A 23,840-nucleotide genomic window follows, 5' to 3' on the forward strand; every position below is an offset into this window, starting at 1 on the left:
TGCCCTGTACACACGATCGGACATTGATCGGACATTCCGACAACAAAATCCATGGATTTTTTCCGACGGATTTTGGCTCAAACTTGTCTTGCACACACACGGTCGCACAAAGTTGTCGGAAATTCCAGTCTTTCTGAACGCGGTGACATAAAACACGTACGTTGAGACTATAAACGGGGCAGTAGCCAATAGCTGTCATCTCTTAATTTATTCTGAGCATGCATGGCGCTTTATGCGTCGGATTTGTGTACACACGATCGGAATTTAACCGATTAGATTTTGTTGTCGGAAAATTTTATAGCCTGCTCTCTAACTTTGTGTGTCGGAAATTCCGATGGAAAAAGTCCGATGGAGCCCACACACGATCGGAATTTCCGACAACACAATCCGATCGCACTTTTTCCGTCGGAAAATCCGACCGTTTGTACATGGCATTAGTATAGCCTTGAGGCTTTTATTTTCCATTTGCTTATTTTACTATGCACAGGGGCAAACCCAAAAATCACAAGGCCCTAGAGGAAAACACCATTGTACAAAATCCTTATTGAGATGGCAGGTGACATTGTTGAGTTATTTTGCGGGGACAGCAAATTTACACTGTTATACAAGCTGTACACTCACTACTTTACATTGTAGAAAAGTGTCATTTCTTCAGTGTTGTCACATGAAAAGATAGAATAAAATATTTACAAAAATGTGAGGGGTGTACTCACTTTTGTGAGATACTGTAAGTATTTTAGTGATGTATTGTGGATTCATACATATGGCAGCATGCTTCCCATTACAAGTTATATATCACAGAAGTGTCATTTTCCTGCACTTTCTCAATAGTAGGATATTTATTTATTTATTACAGGTATTTATATATATATTTGATATTTCTAAGGTTGAGCAACACAGTTGCTTTAACCCTTTCATGCCTAAGCGTATTTCTGACATTTGTTACTTACAAGTTAAAATCAGTATTTTTTGCTAAAAGATTACTTAGAACCCCCAGACATTATATATATATTTTTGTTATCAGAGACCCTAGAGAATAAAATGACGATCATTGGAATATTTTATGTCCCACAGTGTTTGCGCAGTGGTCTTTCAAAAGCAATTTTTGGGGAAAAAAGACACTTTCCAGAATTAAAAAAATACTAAACAGTAAAGTTAGCCCAATTTTTTTGTATAATGTGAAAGATGATGTTACGCTGAGTAAATAGATACCTAACATGTCATGCTTTCAAATTGTGCACACTCATGGAATGGTGACAAACTACGGTACCTAAAAATCTCCATAGGCCACGCTTAAAAAATTGAACAGTTACCAGTTTAGAGTTACAGAGGAGAGATGAGCAAAGGGCAATGTGCTGACATAGGTAATGTCGATGTGTTGTTTAGTAGTTGAGATGCAAACTTCACACACTGGGCTGACAACACTGCTTACTAGGGATGAGCTGAACACCCCCCAGTTCGGTTCGCACCAGAACCTGCGAACGGACCGAAACTTCGCACGAACATTAGAACCCCATTGAAGTCTATGGGACTCGAACGTTCGAAATCAAAAGTGCTAATTTTAAAGGCTAATTTGCATGGTATTGCCCTAAAAAGGGTTTGGGGACCCGGATCCTGCCCCAGGGAACATGTATCAATGCAAAAAAAAGTTTTAAAAACGGCTGTTTTTTCGGGAGCAGTGATTTTAATGATGCTTAAAGTGAAAAAAAGTGAAATATTCCTTTAAATATCGTACCTGGGGGGTGTCTATAATATGACTGTAAAGTGGCGTGTGTTTCCCATGCTTAGAACAGTCCCTGCACAAAATTACATTTTTAAAGGAATAAAAGGCATTTAAAACTGCTTACAGCTTTAATGTAATGTCGGGTCCCAGTAATATGGATGAAAATCAGTGAGAAAACGGCATGGGTACCCCCCCAGTCCATTACCAGGCCCTTTGGGTCTTGTATGGATATTAAGGGGAACCCCGCACCCAAATTAAAAAAAAGGAAAGGTGTGGGGCCCCGGGTCCTCTGAACAGCAGTATACAGGTGGTGCAAACAAGACAGGGACTGTAGGTTTGTTGTAAAGTAGAATCTGTTTGTAATGTACATTTTTAAAGTGTTTAGCTCCAGCCAAAAAATCTATTTTAAGCTTTTTGGAAAACATAGGGAAGGGTTATCACCCCTGTGACATTTGTTTTGCTGTCTGTGCTCCTCTTCAGAAGATTTCACCTCACTTTCTGTCCCAATGACAAATGTTTTTTGAAAATTTTGGGTTTTTAGTGAAACAAGGATTGGTGATAAAGCATCAGTGGAAAGGAGAAACGTTTTTCCCATATTAACTCTTACAGGAGAGAATTTCCCTTCCTTTTTCATCTCACTTCCTGTTGTCTCCTTCCGTTTGCAAGTAGGAGTCGTTTGTAAGTTGGATGTTTGAAAGTGGGGGCCTGCCCTATATACTGTAAACACTGTAAGTCATCACAGGGCCCTGCTGTGAAATATTAGATCAAGAATTGTAATTACCGTATATACTCGAGTATAGGTCGAGTTTTTCAGCACATTTTTTTGTGCTGAAAGTGCCCCCCCTCGACTTATACTCGAGTCAAGCACTTTTCTGCAGCAAAAAAATTCATTTTCCGAACCGACTTTGGGGCCCCGTACCACGTTGTGCTAGGAACCCCAAATTTGGTGTGCAAACCCAGTGGAACTGGTACCATAACATATCCAAAGCTGGGGTTCCTAGCACTAAGAGGCCCCGAGATACGGGGCCCCAAAATCGCTTCGGAAAATGTCATTCTCTGCTGCAGAAAAGTGCTTGACATTTTCTGAACAGACTTTGGGGCCCTGTATCTCAGGGCCACTTGGAGCTAGGAACCCCAGCTAGTTATGGAGCTAGTTCCACTGGGTTTGCACACCAAATTTGGGGTTCCTAACACTAAGTGGCCCCAAGATACGGGGCCCCAAAGTCGGTCAACTGTGTCCATCTGCAGCAATGTCATTTCAGGACCCTTTAGGTTCAGAGACCCCAAATTTTGGCTGCAGCTAGGGGGCATCTAGGAACCCTTAACTACTGAGTTTGAAGTTCGGGGGCCCTATGGCTGCAAATGGGCACAGTGAGGCTGCAAATGGGCATTGTTGACCCTCTTTTCCACTTACAGTAGCTGTGCATTTCTCACCCTCGTCTTATACTCGGGTCACTAAGTTTTTCCCATTTTTTTGTGGTAAATTAGGGCCTCGACTTATACTCGGAACGACTTATACTCGAGTATATACGGTACATGCCCCTGTTGAACAGGGTCAGACAAATTGGGCCTTTGGTGATGGTGGTGGTGGTGCTGGTGCCACAACACTGTAAGTCCTCACAGTTACTCTTGGTGGGCGCAGAAACGGGCCCTGTTGTGAAATATTAGATCAAGAATTGTAATTACATGTCCCTGTTGAACAGGGGCAGAAAAATTGTAACTTAGGCAATGGTGCCACAACACTACAACCCCTCACCATTACTGTAGTTGGAGTGCAGAAACGAGCCCTGCTGCAAAGTATTGCATCAAAAATTGTAATTACACGCCCCTGTTAAACAGGGGCTGAAAAAATTGGGCCTTAGGAACTGGTGCTGGTGCCACAACACTGCAACCCCTCACAGATACTCTAGTTGGAGCGCAGGAACGAGCCCTGCTGCAAAGTATTGCATCAAAAATTGTAATTACACGCCCCTGTTAAACAGGGGCTGAAAAATTGGGCCTTAGGCACTGGTGCTGGTGCCACAACACTGCAACTCCTCACAGATACTCTAGTTGGAGCACAGGAATGAACCCTGCTGCAAAGTATGGCAACAAAAATTGTAATTACAGGCCCCTGTTAAACAGGGACAGAAAAATTGGGCCTTAGCCACTGGTGGCGGCACCCAGAACCAAAAATATTCTTACAAGCTATCAGCATGATCATTGAGGAGGAAGAGGATAGTCACTCAGCATAACAGGATAGTCACTCAGCATCAGCATAGGCAGTCTTAAAGGAATCTGACATTTCAAAAAAATTATTCGGTTACATCAGCATCAGGTGCTTGGTATCTGGTGGTGATCCAAGACTGATTAATTTTTATGAAGGTCAGTCGATCGACCAAGTCTGTGGACAGGCGCACCCTGTGATCGGTTACAAAGCCTCCAGCAGCACTAAATGTGCGTTCTGAAAGAACGCTGGATGCAGGATAGGCCAGTAGCTCAATTGCATACTGTGCAAGCTCTGGCCAGTGATCCATCCTCAAGACCCAGTAACCCAGAGGATTTTCAGTGGAAAAGGTGTCCAAGTCAGATCTTGCCCCTTGGTATTCCTGCACCATGTAAAACAGACGCTGGTGATGGTTGCTGGAACCGATCATACCTTGGGGCTGCGGACTAAAAATTTGTCTGAATGCATCGGTCAGACGGCCACCTTTTCCACCGCTCCTTCTTTGACTGACCGAAGCCTCAGCAACATGTCTAGGAACAGGAGTTTGTAACCTCCCAGACTCTGGGAATGCGTTGCACAGACCTTTCTGCAAGGCCTCCCGAAGATGTTTCATCCTCTGCTCCCTCTGCGATAGCAAGATAATGTCTGCAACCTTACCCTTGTAACGTTGATCAAGGAGGGTTGCCAGCCAGTAATGATCCCTCTCCTTGATACTACGAATGCAAGGATCCTTCCACAGGCTTTGCAGGATCAGGGAGGCCATGTAGCGTATGTTTGCTGAGGCATTCGGTCCGGAGTCCTCTGGGTCACTAAGGATGACATGATCCGCAGCCACCTCCTCCCAGCCACGTACAAGTCCATGGGTTTCTTGGGACTGTAAATGATCCCTTAAAGACTGCTGCTGATGCTGAGTGCCAGGCTCCACCTCAGTGCTGACACAATCCTCCTCCTCCTCTTCCTGTGTGATCGGTGGGCACGCAGGAACACTGTCTGGATAAAGGGGGCCTCTTCCTGCCTCTGTTCTGCCTCAAGTGTCCTGTCCATTATTCCACACAGCATGTGCTCCAACAGGTGGACAAGGGGGACAGTGTCACTGATGCATGCACTGTCACTGCTCACCATCCTCGTGGCCTCCTCAAATGGTGACAGGACAGTGCATGCATCCCTGATCATGGCCCACTGGCATGGGGAAAAATAAACAAGCTCCCCTGACCCTGTCCTGGTGCCATAGTCGCACAGGTACTCATTGATGGCCCTCTGCTGCGTGTGCAGCCACTGCAGCATGGCCAACATTGAGTTCCACCTGGTGGGCATGTCACAGATTAGGCGGTTCTTGGGCAGGTTAAATTCCTTTTGGAGGTCAGCCAGCCAAGCACTGGCATTATAAGACCAGCGGAAATGCACACAGACTTTCCTGGCCTGCCTCAGGACATCCTGTAAGCCTGGGTACCTGCCCAAGAACCGCTGCACCACCAAGTTAAGGACGTGAGCCAAACAGGGCACATGGGTCAGTTGTCCCTGTCAGAGGGTGGAGAGGAGGTTGGTGCCATTGTCGCAAACCACCATTCCTAGCTTAAGCTGGCATGGCGTCAACCACCTCTGAACCTGCCTCTGCAGAGCTGACAGAATCTCTGCCCCAGTGTGGCTCCTGTCCCCCAAGCACACCAGCTCAAGCACCGCATGGCATCTTTTGGCCTGCGTACTTGCGTAGCCCCTTGAACGCCTACGGAGCACCACTGGTTCCAAGGGCAAAGCACAGGAAGAGGCCATGGAGGAAGAAGAAGAGGAGGGGGTGGAGGAGAGAGGTGTGTCAGAATCACCAGTAGTAGCATTTTTGGGGTGTGGTGGTGGAACAACCTCCAACACTACTGCACCTTGTCCTGCATCCTTCCCAGCTGCCAGCAGAGTCACCTAATGTGCCGTGAAACTTAGGTAACGTCCCTGTCCATGCCTGCTGGACCATGAGTCAGCGGTAATATGCACCTTACCGCTGACCCAGTCCAGCAAAGCCAAGACATTGCCTTCCACATGCCGATAGAGAACCGGAATCGTCTTTTGTGAGAAAAAGTGGCGTTTGGGAACCTGCCACTGAGGAACCGCACATTCCACAAACTCACTGAAGGGGCAGAGTCTACCAACTGAAAAGGTAGCAGTTGAAGTGCTAGCAATTTAGCCAAGCTAGCATTCAACCGCTGGGCATGTGGATGGCTGGGAGCAAACTTCTTTCTGCGGTGCAGCAGCTGGGGCAGGGAAATTTGCCTGGTACAATCTGACGTTGGTGTACCGATAGCAGATTGCCCGCAAGTACTTGGCTGTGACACACCTAATTCTACACCTTCATTCCTCTCAGTGCAGGTCTCAGAGAGGACTGAAGGTATAGTAGGGTTGGAGATCCCAGCTGATGAGGAGCAAGGAGAGGTCCTCTTTGTTCTTTGGTGTGGGTCTTTTAGGTACCCTTGCCAACGACTGCATGGTAGGTCAACATATGTCTGGTCAAGCATGTGGTGCCCAAGCGGGAGATGTTTTGGCCATGCGAGATACGCTTGAGACATATGTTGCAAATAGCAGCGGTGCGATCTGATGCACTCATCTCAAAAAAGGCCCACACCAAAGAACTTTTGGAATAACGCGCAGAGACAGCAGCGCCCTGCACATGCGGAGCTCTGCGGTGTGATGCAGTCAGTGTGCTGCCCTTAAGCTGGCCCCTGGAGGGCTTCCTGCCTCGTTGGTGATGTGCCTCCTCCTCCTCCCCCTCTCTCCTATCAGGCACCCACATGGAGTCAGTGACCTCATCATCCCCTCCCTCCTCATCACTGGAGCAAACCTGGCAGTATGCTGCAGCAGGGTGAACATGACTGCCAGATTGCTGTCCTTCTTGGGCACCCCCTCTGTCTGGGCTCATGTTATTGCCTTCCTCTAGCAGAGTACATTCACCGGAGCCTTCAAAACACTGGGCATCCTCCTGGAGCATGTACCCGACACTGTGGTCAAACAGTTCAGGGGACTCCTCAGGAGGACATGATGGGGCTAGGGAAGGAGTGACTGATGCAATTGAGCTGAGGGAAAAGGCAGCGTTGGCAGCTGCTTTGCCAGACAAAGTACCCTGAGCCTGGGTGAGAGGGGGTAAGGAGGATGAGGACGGCTTGACACGGCCAGCTGCCGAAAAAAAGGCCAAGTATGTCCCACCGCTACGTGCTGATGAGGATGCACCATGTCCACGACCAGCACTGTTGCCTCTAGACACAGAGCCTGCTTGCCCTCTTTTATTGGCTTGTGACTGTCTGCCTCTCCTTGTTGGCCTTCCAGACATACTAATGGCCTGCAGTGAGATGTAGCTGCACAAAACTGGGATGTATATATATATACCGATTATACTGCAGCTAGCAGAATCAACTGCCTGCCTGTAGTATTATTAGTATGAGAACACCTGCACTTGTCTTCAGGTAGCTATACTGTAGGTGCAACTGTGCAGGGTACACAGTACACTAACTGTAAATACTTCAAGAGCCTGCCTGTGCTATTAATAGGATCAGAAGAAGCACACAAGCACCTGTCTTCAGGTAGCTATACTGTAGGTGCAACTGTGCAAGGTACACAGTACACTAACTGTAAATACTTCAAGAGCCTGTATGTGCTATTAATAGGATCAGAAGAAGCACACAAACACTTGGCTTCAGGTAGCTATACTGTAGGTGCAACTGTGCAGGGTTACACAGTACACTAACTGTAAATACTTCAAGAGCCTGTCTGTGCTATTAATAGAATCAGAAGAAGCACACAAGCACCTGGCTTCAGGTAGCTATACTGTAGGTGCAACTGTGCAGGGTACACAATACACTAACTGGAAATACTTCAAGAGCCTGCCTGTGCTATTAATAGGATCACAAGAAGCACACAAGCACTTGTCTTCAGGTAGCTATACTGTAGGTGCAACTGTGCAGGGCACACAGTACACTAACTGGAAATACTTCAAGAGCCTGCCTGTGCTATTAATAGGATCAGAAGAAACACACAAGCACTTGGCTTCAGGTAGCTATACTGTAGGTGCAACTGTGCAGGGTTGCACAGTACACTAACTGGAAATACTGTAAAAACACCTGCCTGCCTCAGTATATTAGGAAGAGAATAACAGGGACGGATCTAGCTAAACTGAATACAGTGTATATATATATATATATATATATATATATACATATATATATATGTATATATATATATATACACAACACCTGGGATGCATATATATACACAATACACTGTAAGTGCAGCTAACTGACTCGACCTGCCTACTCTATCTAACTTATATCAAATGACACTGTCTCTCTATCTATCTCTCTCCACCGCAACACACTACACAAGGCCACCACACAGATGGCCTTATATAGTGTGGGGCGTGTACTAAACCCTCTGAGGCATAATTGGCCAGACCTCCGTGGCTTTGGCCAATTATGGCTCTCTGTACACATGGCGCTGGGTCATAGTGCATGCTTGGCCAATCATCAGCTAGCAATGCACTGCGGTGCCGCAGTTAATTATGGGCTGTGACATGCCACTCGAATTTGGCACGAACGGCCCATAACGTTCGTAATTCAGCGAACGGCCGAACACACAATGTTCGAGTCGAACATGCGTTTAACTCGAACACGAAGCTCATCCCTACTGCTTACCATTTAAATGAAAAAGTGTCAGTGTTGTAAGCCTATGGAAGGAAGGAAGGGAGAGCTTGCATTTCTGGCAGAATCACAAGACATCATCTATTGTTAAAGTAGTAGTAAACGTTCCAAGTTTTTTGAATGATTGCTTTGTAACCAACCAGGGAAACATTCCCCAGTTCAATATTTACTATTCCTGCAGTCACTGATACCCATCAGAGGAATAGTCCTCTTCTAGTCAGACTTCTTCATCAATCACTGTGGCAGTGATGAAGAAGAAGGGACAGATGGTATGATATTATTATTTTAATTGAGATTCTTTGTTGGATGTGATTTTGGATCAAAAATGTTCAACATATGCATTGAGAGCATTTTTTTTTCTTGTATTCTACAAAAAATATCTTATAAGGTCATTGTAGAAAAATGTGATTGGCAAACACATTAACAGGGTGTGCAGGATGAATGATTGGTAAAGACAACTTTAATATTTAGTTTTAAGTCAACACATACAACAAATGAAATCTGATATATTGATATAATTAACACAATTTTACAAAATAAGGTATACTGGAAGAATACTCCGTAAAGACAACTTTAACCTCTAGCTTTAAATCAATACACAAAACAAATGGAATCCGATAAAATGTTATAGCTAATGCTAATAGTTATAGCTATTATTAGCTAATAACTAACTAGTTATTAATGTAAATTCTTTTTGTTGCAGGTTTTGTGGACTTAACACTTCATGACCAAGTACATCTCTTGGAATGCGCTTGGCTTGAAATCCTCATGGTGGGTTTAATCTGGCGCTCTGTGGATTATCCAGGAAAACTTTCATTTGCTCCAAATCTCCTTTTGGACAAGTAGGTCTTTTTTTTGTTTAGTAGGAACAAATAAAACATAGAAACAAAATAATCTGCATAAAAATAAAAATAATAATGCAGAACATTTAAACAGGATTAATGCAGAATTTAGGGTCAATGAGACTTGCAGATTCTTATTGATGCATAACATAACGCATATCCAATTACAAAATATAGCTGGGTTGAAATCCGCCATGTGTAAATTATAGACATGTTTTAAGTGAAAAGTTTAGTGACTTTATATATTATATTTAAACTAAATATTAGGTCTGTTTCTATAGATCCAACTCATATTATGATTTTTTTTTTCTATAGAGCTGTTCAAATTCCAACTTACACTTACTTAACAATCTTTAGAGATTTTGCTTGAACTTCTTTTTCTGCTGCCATGCTACAAAAGATGATTGCCATAAATAGACTGTCACATTATAGAAATATAGATGGTATAGACATATTGGAGTTTTAGGGAAGGTCTGGGGTAGCATGTTGCTTTAGTGATTAGTCCTCTTGCTTTGCAGTACTAGAGTCATTGATTCAAATCCCAGCCATGACATCACCATGTTCTTCCAGTGCTTGCATGGGTTTCCTCCCACACTCCAAAGATTTTCCGGTAGGTTAATTGTGCATGTAAGCAAATGAGGACCTTAGATCGTAAGCTCGTTGAGGGCAGGGACTGATGTCAATGTACAATATGTAAAAGAGCTGCAAAAATTGTCAGCACTATAAAAATAAATACATTTGCAGAGTTACACAACATACAGAGCTATAGAGAGACTGTCATGGTACAAAGGTTTCGGAGAGACTGCCATGAGAGCATGTTGTTAGTTCAAGTAATGAATTAAGTTATCCATTCCTGTGCTAGGCAATGAGATTTTTGATGTCATAAAGTCCAAAAAAAAAAGCAAGCAGTTGAGAAATCATCAATCAACTCAGAGGTGTTTGTCTTAACCCCCCGTACTCTCTGCATTCGAGTTAACATTGGTGGTTGTATCTACATTCATACATAGAAAATAAATATCTTCTTAGGAGGACATTAATAGAAATAAAAAAACGTTTTATTAGAAGAGCAAGAAAGGAATACTACTTTAAACAAGGTTTTATTGCTGTTGGTGTCCCCATGTAGACGTTTTTCTTCTTTTCTTGTCCCACTGACTGGTGCCACCCACGGATAGAACACCAGAGAGAATGCCTCAAGTAGAGACATAGCAGAAAGAACCTATTCTTCACCACCTTTCCAAAAACAAGTTTTGAGTATACCTCTACACTAAGATAAATGGTCTGCAATGAAAACCATGGTCGAATTTCTACACAAGCTGTGTACTAAGGTGCAAGGACCTCTGGGACGGCTCCAAGCTACCTTCATACATGATGTTGAATAGAAAATGGTCACATATATTAAAATTGTTCCAGCTTGCCATCCCACTTACTTTGGGTTATCCGGCTTTATTGTTGTTGTCCCTGTGCAGTTTTAATTGCATAGTTTCCAACAAAATTGCACAAATCCTATTAGGAGCATGGCCAATACAGTGGGTGTGGTTAATAAAATGGATGTGACTTGATGCCATATAGCTGGTATGTTGCACTGTTCCCTCTAGTTTGCTATGTTTAAGATAAAATAAGGCCTCTGAATACACTGAAAAGACAGCAGGCATAAAAAGGGCCCATCATTGGTGTTGATGGGGGTAAAAGAAATAATATTCTTAGTGTTAGTGCAATAAATTAAGTCCCATCATTGGTATCGGTGTAAATATGTCCCTTGATGGGGTTGATGAAAGAAAGAAAGAGACTGGGTGAGGCATAGAACCAAAGAAAATAAGAAAAAAAATAGATATCTGCGCTTGGGATAAATGTAACAAAAGCTGCTGTACACCATACCTCTGATACTAGGCACATATAAAACAAAAAGTACAGTGCATAAAAACAAATTATACATGAAAATTCATATTCAAGCTCTATAAAGAGATATACATCAAATGCGAAATGATAAACGTAAAGAATATTGTCCATAGAGATCAAAAAAGTACACAGTGGAATGTATTAGTGTTTATACTGTAAATGTGAAAGAGTGTATAAAAAAATTGCATTTAAATCTGCGTTTTAAATGGGCAGAGCCAGGCACACACGCTACCACACATGTGTGGCCGAGTTTCGGCCATTTTGCTTATTGAAGGAAGACCTACCTTTAAATCTGGCTTTTCTGTACGTGCTGTTTGCAAGCTACATGGCTGTAAGTGCATTACTTTTTAATAAACTCTTATGCTTTTAAATATGACACTATGTTGAGCCTTTGTTTTGCATATTCTGAGATCCAGTGAGAGCAACCCAAGATTCCTCTTAATTGTTTGACATCCCTGCTCCTGCTATCGCAAACATCTTCATTGTATAGCTGAGCATTTTCTGACTACCCTGAACAAGGGGGTCACTGGCATTCTGGTAAGCCTACAGTATCATTAGTTTTTTGGGTGTTATGTTGACTATCCCTGGATTCCTTTCCAACTGAGCAAGGAGTTTTCAATGGGACTTTTTTGTACACTCTTTCATGTTTACAGTATATACTAGTACATTTCACTGTGTACTTTTTTGATCTTTATGGACAATATTTTTAAATTTATCATTTCACATTTGATGCATTTTGCTTTATTGATCGTGAATATGAATTTTCACGTATAATTTGTTTTTATGTGCTGCACTTTTTGTTTTGTAGGCATAGAGCCAGGTATGTAACGTATGGTACAACATACAGAATGAGGCATTGTGGAATAAAGAATGTACAGCCCAGTGTACAGAATTAGGCAGTGGGGGATTGGGAATATACAGCCCAGCATACAGATTGAGATTAGAGTTCAATGTAAGCTATGCTATTCACATGTGTATGGAATCACTGTGTATATATACATGCTGGACTTACGTGCGTGTTTGCATTTGCACGTGAACATGGGGGGACAGGATTGCTTTACATTTTTTTTATTTATATTTGTTTCATTTAACTTTATTGGGATAACTAGGGGTGACCAGGGCCCCTTGTGCTAGCTTCGGACAGGGACAGGTAGTTTTTATGGAGACATCAGGGGTCCATTAGACCTTGGATGCCTCCACTGCCCCCCAAGGCAGTTGACCATTTATAAAGGCAACAGATAAATGCCTTAAAACCTCATAGAGGAATATGAATCAAAATATAAACGATAATCAATGTGCAAAATAAATTGGTGATTATCAATATAAAAAACAGATCTTATGAAACGCAGATAATGACCATATAATCTGTGTACAGTGAACAGTGATGTGATGTGATAAAGGCAACAAATGAATGCCTTAAAACCTCATGAAGGAATATAAATCAAAATAAAAACAATAATCAATGTGCAAAATGAATTGGTGATAATCAATACTATAAACCAAATCTTATAAAGCACAGATAATGTCCATATAATCTGTGCACAATGAACAGTGATTGATTAAAGTCTATATATTGTGTATAGCAAAAAAAGAAAACCAAACATAAAGACCAAAAAAAAGGACCAAAAAAGAAATATCCCCAAGTGACAGGTGAAAAAATAATTTTGCTGCAGTGAATGGGGTGCGTAGATGAAACCTCCACCTTCAAAAACTGCTGCCTCTTACCAGAGAGCGTTGGTCCCTTAATTATAGGAGACCTCACTGGGCAGATGGCTGTAACCCCAGCCCGGGATCTGAGAAACAGGCACTAGATATCATCCGGTCCACAGGAACCCTCTCAACAGACCGCAGCAGGATGGATTATATGTGTCAGCATGAAAAAGATAGCATAAAATCTTCACATTTATTGAGTAAAATAAAGCCAAAGATGCACTTACAAACAGCAGTTGTATATTGGCATAAAGAGAAAGCCTCCAGAACAGCTCTCTTTATGCCAATATACAACTGCTGTTTGTAAGTGCATCTTTGGCTTTATTTTTTAGTAGCTCGCAGCTTATACAAATTTTTTTTTTGTTTGTTAGCGCAGTATTTTATTTTTTCCAGTTGACCATTTATAGATCCTTACTACTGTAAAGTCTCCAGAATCACTTTTATATTAAAGGCAATCATCAGCATTAAAAAATAGTACCAGGATCCTGGTATAAACACTTGCTCTTCAGGATGTTTATATACATAGGTTGGATGGCAAGTGGTTAAAGTGGAACTGTAATTGAAGTTAAATGGCTGAAGTCATAAGGCAGCTAGGCCCAATTTAGTTAATGTTTATTGCCAGAAGTCAGAAGGCAACCTTAGGCTGCATTATGGAGAAAAACATCTCCGTCTATAAGCACCATTATGACTCAAATAAGGGAATTAATCTACATCAACAACATTGGAAGAAAGTCCTGCTGTTTCCTACAATTGGATTGTGGAAAGTAGGGTATGCCTTCTTGCTATTGCACAGATGGGGGCTGAAGCAAGGAAACAACTTTTTAATTAAAGTGGAACCTTTTTTTAAATCATCACAATGGAAGAAATACATTTTGCCCTAAATCATTTTAGTTTTGCTTTACTTTTTTGGATTAATTATAGGATTTCTTAACAGAAACAATGTATCTGTTTAAGATTTATATTTTCTTTGTAGCATACAGTAGATGTTGGGAAATGTCCAATAAAGGGGGGTTAAGAAACATGGTGAGGTGCTTTATAGATTTCATTTATGCCAGAATAACTGTTATTTTGAAATCTACATTTTATAGCAGAAAGGTTGGTCACAGTAAATGAACTATAACAATGCTTCTTGGAGCAGAAAACATACCCCCTGCCTGAACAGACTTCTGTAATGGTCAATTACTGGACTGGGAAAATAATGTTTCTCACCTACTAACATCTATTTCTAAGTAGGGTAAATGAAAAAAAGATTAATATGCAAGTCTTTATGTAAAATAATTCATAGTGAAGGACCATAGATTTGACATGGCACTAAGATCTATGTAGGCAAGCATAAGGACCAACAAGTCAAGCAGGAAGTAATCAAGTATATTAAACTGTTATATGTCGGCACTGGAGGACCAAGACACCAGACGGTGGTATTGCAGATTTTACTACTTTCTTTTAAAGTCTGTCAAATGTCCCATTTCAAAGTTCAGGTCCATTATCACTGTTCTTGAATTCTAGATTATATAGATTTCTATGTCTAAAGCCAAATCGTTTTCTTCCATTTTGTAAAGAGTAGAGAATAGTTAAAATCCTACCAGATGGTAGACACAACAGTACGTGAGAGCAAATCTTTCCAAAGTGCCTTAAATCCCCTTTTGGATTGACTTAGATGTCACTGGGTTAAATGCCTCATTAAAAAGACTTCCCCTCTATTTATTTTCTAGTGACAAAATTTTAGATTTTCCCATTCCAGTGGCAATGGTCACCAAAACAAATAGAGAGGGTGAATCTCCCCAGCAAGGACACAGACATAAAAAAAAAAATTAGACATGACTTTTAATCCCCCATCCCTCTATCCAAAAAATCTTTTGTCTTTTCACACACTGTATTCTAGGGATGAGCTGAACACCCCCGGTTCGGTTTGCACTAGAACCTGCGAACAGGCAAAAAATTTGTACGAACACCGTTAAAGTCTATGTGACACGAACATGAAGAATCAAAAGTGCTCATTTTAAAGGCTTATATGCAAGTTATTGTGATATAAAGTGTTTGGGGACCTGGGTCCTGCCCAAGGGGACATGTATCAATCCAAAAAAAAGTTTTAAAAACGGCCGTTTTTTCGGGAGCAGTGATTTTACTAATGCTTAACATAAAACAATGAAAATGAAATATTCCTTTAAATATTGTGGCTGGGGGATTCCTGCGCATGCCTGTAAAGTAGCACATCCTTCATGTGTTTATAACAGTACCACTGCAAAATGACATTTCTAAAGGAAAAATGTCTCTCGCGGCTGTAATGTGTTGTCGGGTCCCAGGAACATAGATAAAAGTCATTGGCAAAAATGGCATGGGTTCCCCCCCAGTCCATTACCAGGCCCTTTGTGTCTGGTATGGATATTAAGGGGAACCCCGTACCCAAATAAAAAAATTGCGTGGGGGTCCCCCCAAAATCCATACCAGGCCCTTCAGGTCTGGTATGGATATTAGGGGAAACCCTGTGCCAAAACTAAAAAAAAAAATAGTGTAGGGGCCCCCCCAAAATCCATACCAGACCCTTATCCGAGCACGTAACCTGGCAGGCCACAGGAATAGAGGGGGGACAAGAGAGCACCCCCCCTAAACTGTAACAGGCCACATGCCCTCAACATGGAGAGGATGCTTTGGGGTCCCCCCAAAGCACCTTGTCCTCATGTTGATGGGGATGTCACGCAATGTCAGACGGGGGCGGGGTCACCCGTTTACATCATTGGGTGGTCCCACCCTCTGCTATATAACAGCTGTCATCGCAAAGAGGCTTCAGTCAGCAGTTTTCTTGTTTTTTTTTTATCCGGTCGTTGGAGAGCTGTGATCAAAGGTGAATAGACATCGCGGGAAAGTTTTTTTTTTAAATAAAGGACTTGTCCCAAATTGTCTACTGTCAATTTAAACATTTTTACACTTTTTTTGGTGAATGAGTAGGGGTACAATGTACCCAATACCCATTCACATAAGGGGGCCAGGATCTGGGGGTCCCCTTGGTAAAGGCGGCTTCCAGATTCTGATAAGCCCTCTGCCCACAGACCCCCACAACCACAGAGCAAGGGTTGTGGGGATGAGGCCCTTGTCCCCATCAACATGGGGACAAAGCGCTTTGGGGGGACCCCAAAGCATCCTCCCCATGTTGAGGGCATGTGACCTGGTACGGTTCAGGGGGGCCGCTCTCTCATCCCCCTCTTTTCCTGCAGCCTGCCAGGTTGCATGCTCGGATAAGGGTCTGGCATGGATTTTGGGGGGACCCCTACGCCTTTTTTTTTCAATCGGCGCATGGTTCCCCTTAATATCAATGCCAGACCTGAAGGGCCTGGTGTGGATTTTGGGGGGACCCCCATGCAATTTTTTTTTAAATTTGGGTGGGAGGTTATACTTAATATCCATACCAGACCCAAAGGGCCTTTAAAGGAATTTAAAGCAATATTTCATTTTTATTGTTTCACTTTAAGCATTATTAAAATCACTGCTCCTGAAAAAACCGCCTTCAGTTTTTCTTTTTAGTTTGTTTTATATCTGCATTTTTACCATATGTTTTACAAATAAACATATAATACATGGCAATTACCAGAGCAGCAAAGAGACAGTACAGCAGACACTGCCTACTTTCCTAACTCCATATTTATGATTGAAACGTTTATGAGCAGTTTCATAAACGATGATTGATCTGCTCTTTTTGGTGGGCTACCATTTAAAATATCAGGCTTTTTTAACAAGACATCAGGCAAAAAGCATTTTTAGTCCACATATTTCACTCAATAGAAAGAGGTATAAGCCCCATCAATACAAATGGTCTGAAAGTTGTGGGGGTACCATCATTCTAATAATAGTACATAAAGAGATCCTAGGAGCGACCCCTGCGAGCCCCCAGTGGAAAAGTTAATGGGTCTCAGTACCCAAATATTAAACAGTTAAAATATGAAAAAATTAATTTTATTTATACAAAAGATATTAAAAGGTCATAGATTCACAATTTAGATCAAACAGCAATTGATGATAACATAATCAGGTAATACAATATACAAACTGTTCTAGCTGTTAGCATTATATCTACAGACATACACTAAGGAAGGAAGAACAAATGAATTCTCGAATTACTGTATATCCTCTCCATGTTTCATGGCAGTAGCCACTTGAATTATAATGAGGCGAGGATAGCCACTGATTTGCTTACCCAAGAAGAACCAGCACTAGAGCTATATATATATATATATATATATATATATATATATATATATATATATAATTTTTTTTTTTTTTTTTCACTCAATTTAGTTTTCACCTAATCTCTTGGCCGCCAAAGATGCATACCATCATCATGGCTGTACCTCTTATAGAAAGCCACTGATGTATAGTACACATCATGGCAGTCATAAGGGTAAAAACGAGATTGTTGCCTCCTATTGAGAAAATGATATTGTTTAAATTTACTCTGCCAGTTCTGTTCAGTGTGTAGAAGTGATTAGGGCAGCTTTCCAGCCACCCCAATAACTTTTACAATGTAGAGAAGGTGCTCCTTTCTTCCTACCACTGCTACCACTGCTTTATAAATGCCTGAGATCATACCAGTGTCCATCTTGTTTACCCAATTTGACAAGCAGGGAAGATGGCATATGACATGTCCCACAGCCCCCCTCTTCTTGCAACTTTAAATGAACCAGGGACTGCACAATCCTGGGCAATCCCAGGTTCATGCTCAGTAGGGATGAGTCCGATGTTCGGGTTGAACATTGGGTGTTCGCCCGTTTGCCGAAGTTAGAACATTATGGGGCGTTCGCAGGAAATTTGAGCGCCCGCGGAGCGCCCCATAATGCACTGCAAGATCGACAATGCACTGCGAGATCGCAGTGCATTGATGGTTACTGATTGGCCAAAGCATACACCTGACCTGCATGCTTTGGCCAATCACAGCGCGCTGTGAGAGCCATGATTGGCCAAAGGCAGGGTGCCTTTGGCCAATCATGGCTCAGGGGGCTAAGTCCACACCCCACACTATGTAAGGCTGCTTACATAGTGGCCATACATAGTGTAATGAATGAGAGCAGCAAAATTACATTTCTAAAGGAAAAAATGTCATTTAAAACTGCTTGCGTCTGTAATGTATTGCCAGATCCTGGTAATATACATAAAAATCATTGAAAAAAATGGCATGAGTTCCCCTCCAGTCCATTACCAGGCCCTTTGGGTCTGGTATGGATATTAAGGGGAACCCTGTGCCAAATTTTTTTAAAAAATGGCGTAGGGGTCCCCCCTAAAATCCATACCAGGCCCTTAAGGTCTGGTATGTATTTTAAGGGGAACCCTGTGCATCATGAAAAAAAATGTGTGGGGGTGCCCCAAAATCCACACCAGGCCCTTCAGGTCTGGTATGGATTTTAAGGGGAACCCCATGCCAAAATAAAAAAAAGGCATGGGGGTCCCCCCAAAATCCATACCAACCACTTATCCGAGCATGCAACCTGGCAGGCCACAGGAAAAGGGGGGGACAAGACAGTGACCCCCTCCTGAACCGTACCAGGCCACATGCCCTCAACATGGGGAGGATGCTTTGGGGTCCCCCCAAAAACACCTTGTCCCCATGTTGATAGGGAAAATAGCCCCTTCCCCACAACCCTTGCCTATGTGAATGGGTATTGAGTACATTGTACCCCTACCCATTCACCAAAAAAAGTGTCAAAAAAGTAAGAATGACAGGAGACAGTTTTGGAAAATTCCTTTACTAAAAAATGTTTAAAAATTGTTGAGGGCATATGGCCTAGTATGGTTCAGGGGGAGGGGGTGCTCTCTCATCCCCCCATTTTCCTGTGGCCTGCCAGGTTGCGTGCTTGGATAAGGATCTGGTATGGATTTTGGGGGGGACCCCACACCATTTTTTTTATTTTGGCACGGGGTTCCCCTTAAAATCCATACCAGACCTGAAGGGCCTGGTATGTATTCTGGGGAGACCCCCACATCATTCTTTTTATTTTGGCATGGGGTTCCCCTTAACATCCATACCAGACGTGAAGGACATGGTAATGGACTGGGGGGGAACCCACGCCGTTTTTTTCCAATGATTTTTATCTATATTGCCAGGATCCGACAATACATTACAGCCGCGACCAGTTTTAAATGAAGTGTTTTCCTTTTGAAATGTCATTTTGCTGTGGTACTGTTATGAACATGGGAAAGATGCGCTACTTTACAGGTAGACTAAGGAGACCCGATATTTAAAGGAATATTTAATTTTTATTGTTTCACTTTAAGCATTATCAAAATCACTACTCCTGAAAAAATGGCCATTTTTAAACTTTTTTTTGCATTGATACATGTCCCCTGGGGCAGGACCCAGGTCCCCAAACACTTTTTATGGCAATAACTTGCATATAAGCCTTTAAAATGAGCACTTTTGATTTTTCACGTTCATGTCCCATGGATTTTTAACAGTGTTCGCGTGTTCACACAAATTTTTTCCCTGTTCGCATGTATTGCTGCAAACCGAACCGGGGGGTGTTCGGCTCATCCCTAATGCTCAGTATAGTGCTGGAAACTGGGTAGAAAGGAGGTCAGGGACACTGTGCCCCGATATACTTCTCCAGAATACAGGTCTATTTAGACCCCTGATGTTTCTGTGGAGAGAGCATGTCATCAGGGAGTGTCATCTGTGCACTCATACACATACTCTTGCAGTTTTGTATATTTAGGCCCATTTACATTTCATTGTTAATAACTGGCAAAACACATATTACCACAAAGCACGGCACACACACATTAAAGGTTTATGCAACAAGTGTGAATGAGGTCCTAGGCTGACTTTACACCTTTACATTGTGTTGAGGTGACTTTCCACAGCACGCATTGCAGCTCATTTCATTTTGAATGGCGCCCAATGTACTAAGGAATCTGACCTGCATTGCAGTGCACCACAACAGGTGGTAACACATTTGTGTTGGATTGTGGGGCATCAGAAAAAAAGCTCAGATTCAGTTTTGGTTGGTGGCTCCACTAGCAGCTAATGAATGGACTGCCTTAGTACAATATACAGTAATGCATGGCATATCCCTTTTTTATGTGTATGCAGTAACACAACGCAGTGCACTGCAATGTTGAGAAGGAGACTTTCAGAATAATTCAAGGGCCATCATTTTACTTAATGCTCAATACATTATGTAAAAGTTTTTAGTGTAAGTCACATAAATATAGTTTTGGGACAAGCGATTTTCATTGTTTCACAAAAACACACAATAATAAATGTATTCATGTGTTATAAAGTTACCTCATTGCAGTTTTATCTTTTTTCTAATTATATTGTATGAGTGTGAACCGATAATGATTTTAGGGTATCTATTTAAAAAATATTTCCTTAATAAACATTTCGCAAAATATGGTAGGATGTTAAAATTTAACAAAACAATGCTATAAGTTCTGCTCTTTCAGAAAATATATGGTTTGCTGGGGCTGTAGTGTATAGGTATAAAAATAATAAAAAGATCAAGCTACGTGGAGGTACATAAGGTGACCTAATGCCCAGCAGCAAAAAGACCAAAGATGTTGTTATAGCTTGTTATAGGAATTACAACAGTTTGTATATGTGCCTCCCACTTTTTAAGGGACCAAAAGTAATGGGACAGATTAACAATAATCCATCAAACTTTCACTTTTTAATACTTGCTTGCAAATCCTTTGCAGTCAATTACAGCCTGAAGTCTGGAACCCATAGACATCACCAGACACTGGGTTTCATCCCTGGTGATGCTCTGCCAGGCCTCTACTGCAACTGTCTTCAGTTCCTGCTTGTTCTTGGGGCATTTTCCCTTCAGTTTTGTCTTCAGCAAGTGAAATGCATGCTCAATCCGATTCAGGTCAGGTGATTGGTCATTGCATAACATTCCACTTCTGTCCCTTAAAAAACTCTTTGGTTGCTTTTGCAGTATGTTTCAGGTAATTGTCCATCTGCACTGTGAAGCGCTGTCCAATGAGTTCTGAAGCATTTTGCTGAATATGAGCAAATAATATTGCCTGAAACACTTCAGAATTCATCCTGCTGCTTTTGTCAGCAGTCACATCATCAATAAATTCAAGAGAACCAGTTCCATTGGCAGCCATACATGCCCACGCCATGACACTACTACCACCATGCTTCACTGATGAGGTGGTATGCTTTGGATCATGAGGAGTTCCTTTCCTTCTCCATATTCTTCTCTTCCCATCACTCTGGTATAAGTTGATCTTGGTCTCATCTGTCCAAAGGATGTTGTTCCAGAACTGTGAAGGCTTTTTTAGATGTTGTTTGGCAAACTCTAATCTGGCCTTCCTGTTTTTGAGGCTCACCAATGGTTTACATCTTGTGGTGAACCCTCTTTATTCACTCTGGTGAAGTCTTCTCTTGATTGTTGACTTTGACACACATACACCTACCTCCTGGAGAGTGTTCTTGATCTGGCCAACTGTTGTGAAGGGTGTTTTCTTCACCATGGAATCATATGTATCTAAATTCAACACTATATGTATGACCACACACAATTTAGCACCTAGTTTTGTAGGTAACACAGGTTGGAAGAAATATATATGTCCAGCACAAATTAAGTTTCTGATTATACTTTTATGCAGGAACCAGGGACGTTGTGTGGAAGGCTTGGTTGAGATTTTTGATATGCTGGTCACTACAGCTACACGTTTCCGAATGATGGGGCTCTGTGGGGAGGAGTTTATCTGTTTGAAATCTATCATTCTTCTCAATTCTGGTAAGTATGACAATGTCATTATAGATCAGCCCAAATCTTCCACTCTTCTCAGTTATTGTTTCCGTTGGTCATATAACATCCCTTGTGCCAGCTTTTTGTGTATTCAGATTAGCTGTTGTGCTTCCACTTCAACCTAAGTTTACATTGTAATCTAGTTGGGTCCCCCCCAAAATCATTTGTCCATAAATTGAATTTATGTGTGACAAAATGCTCATACCAACTGTAGGCTGAAATAAATGACTCTGAATTTAGTCTGTATTTGAGCTATGCACAAGTTGTTCTGGATTCACATTCAAAGTGCAAATAAACCACCCTATCGAAGATACCATCTTTGCCTCTGTTTACTCTACAACTGCCATGATGCTGCACATGTGATCAGTTATGACACCAGCCATTGGATGGTTTGACAGTTTGGTTGAGAACACAACCAATGGGAGTGTTACATTTCTGGCACGTGCCAGAAATGAAACTGTTTTATGGATGGATTTATTTCAGCTTTAAATACAAGAACATTTAGGAATGACTTGCATAGCTATACTCACTATCCTAAAATGAGGAATAAACCCCTTGTTTTTTATTTGTTGTTGACATTTGAATACCATTTTCTTCTGACCTTCTCTAAAAATTTTAGTTTGCTGTTTGCTATGCAGAGTCATTGACCTCAATACATTCTAAGATACAAACCTGGAGCAAGTATGGTATTCTAATTAGGAAATTCACAGTATAGTCAGATGTTCTTATCTGTGAGTTTCAAGTCATTAGTTTAATGTATGATCAGCATAACTCTATACAGTCCCAACTAAGGAGCTACACTCTTCACAGTACTCCACCTTGTAATGATGGGTGCCCAAAGTGAATGCCACAGATGGTGACATGCCAGAACAGAATACAAAGAAGCAAAGTCATCAGAACTCCAAATAGATGCATTTCGTGTATTTTTTGTGAAGAGAGCATCACACAAGGCATATCAAACTGACGCTTCATGGCCCCAAAACATCAATTTATTGTGCTTTATCTGAAGCAGTCATCTATCGTCACAATAATGTAAATGCATCTATTTGGAGAGCTGATGATTTCACATCTTTGTGATCAGTATAACAGTCAAGCAGCAAGCATTTATAGGACAAATAGTTAGCAATAGCCTCCCCATGTTTACTGTACTTTCCATTGTTTTCATGGAAAGCCTTTTGACCCACCTCACCCTAAGCTGACAAGCTTTCTTACATATAATCTAGAATTAACTTTATAAAATGAACCTTGGCAAAGAAGATCAAGGTTGCCCTATTTCACTGCAGGTTGTTTTGAGCATGAAGGTGCCAAATGTCGGCAATTTTTAATCAGAGGTTTTCGTTTTTGAGATCATTTATAAATAGTTTGCTCAGAAAGCATTACTCGCACTGGGCATAACTCAGAGACTACATAACTCTTATTTTTAAACCTTTTTTTTTTTTTACTTTCTTGACATGTTTTTTGTATGCCAAGTATTTCTAAACAATAATCGTTAACCAATAAGTATAATAGAACTTCCTTAGTAATTATATGTTAGCAGTTTATTCTTGGATATGACGCCATTTCATGTTTTGTTACAATAGCTAAAATTTGACATTAACAAAATTATGCATTTTGTTTTAAGTGCAGCCACAATTAGAGTCCATTAAAATATGCTTTGTTATAGCTGTTAATTCATGATTTATAGTCTGAAACTACACTTAGATAATAATCATAATCATTTTTATTGTTATGTTTGTGAACAGCAGAAGCATATAAAAAAGAATTGTTAACAGAATGAAGACGTATTTCAATGTTGGCCTGTTTAATGCACATTTTTATATTAAAGTCCAATTGAACCCTTGTTATTTATTATAGGGCGTACACACGGTCGGACTTTGTTCGGACATTCCGACAACAAAATCCTAGGATTTTTTCAGACGGATGTTGGCTCAAACTTGTCTTGCATACACACGGTCACACAAAGTTGTCGGAAAATCCGATCGTTCTAAACGCGGTGACGTAAAACATGTACGTCGGGACTATAAACGGGGGAGTGGCCAA

The 23,840-nt window shown here is 41.5% G+C and overlaps 1 protein-coding gene across 2 annotated transcripts in view; it reads left to right on the top strand.

The window, feature by feature from the left end:
• The window catches only part of ESR1 (estrogen receptor 1), a 522,594-nt gene that overhangs the window by 474,256 nt on the left and 24,498 nt on the right, over positions 1-23,840 (top strand). For both annotated transcript variants that reach the window (XM_073627828.1, XM_073627829.1), the window contains 2 exons: positions 9,306-9,444; positions 21,655-21,788. In XM_073627828.1, the coding sequence (XP_073483929.1) occupies positions 9,306-9,444; positions 21,655-21,788 (273 nt within the window). The remainder of the gene's footprint in view (positions 1-9,305; positions 9,445-21,654; positions 21,789-23,840) is intronic.

The sequence above is a fragment of the Aquarana catesbeiana genome, linkage group LG04 (genome assembly GCF_042186555.1).
Source record: "Aquarana catesbeiana isolate 2022-GZ linkage group LG04, ASM4218655v1, whole genome shotgun sequence".
NCBI lineage: Eukaryota > Metazoa > Chordata > Amphibia > Anura > Ranidae > Aquarana > Aquarana catesbeiana.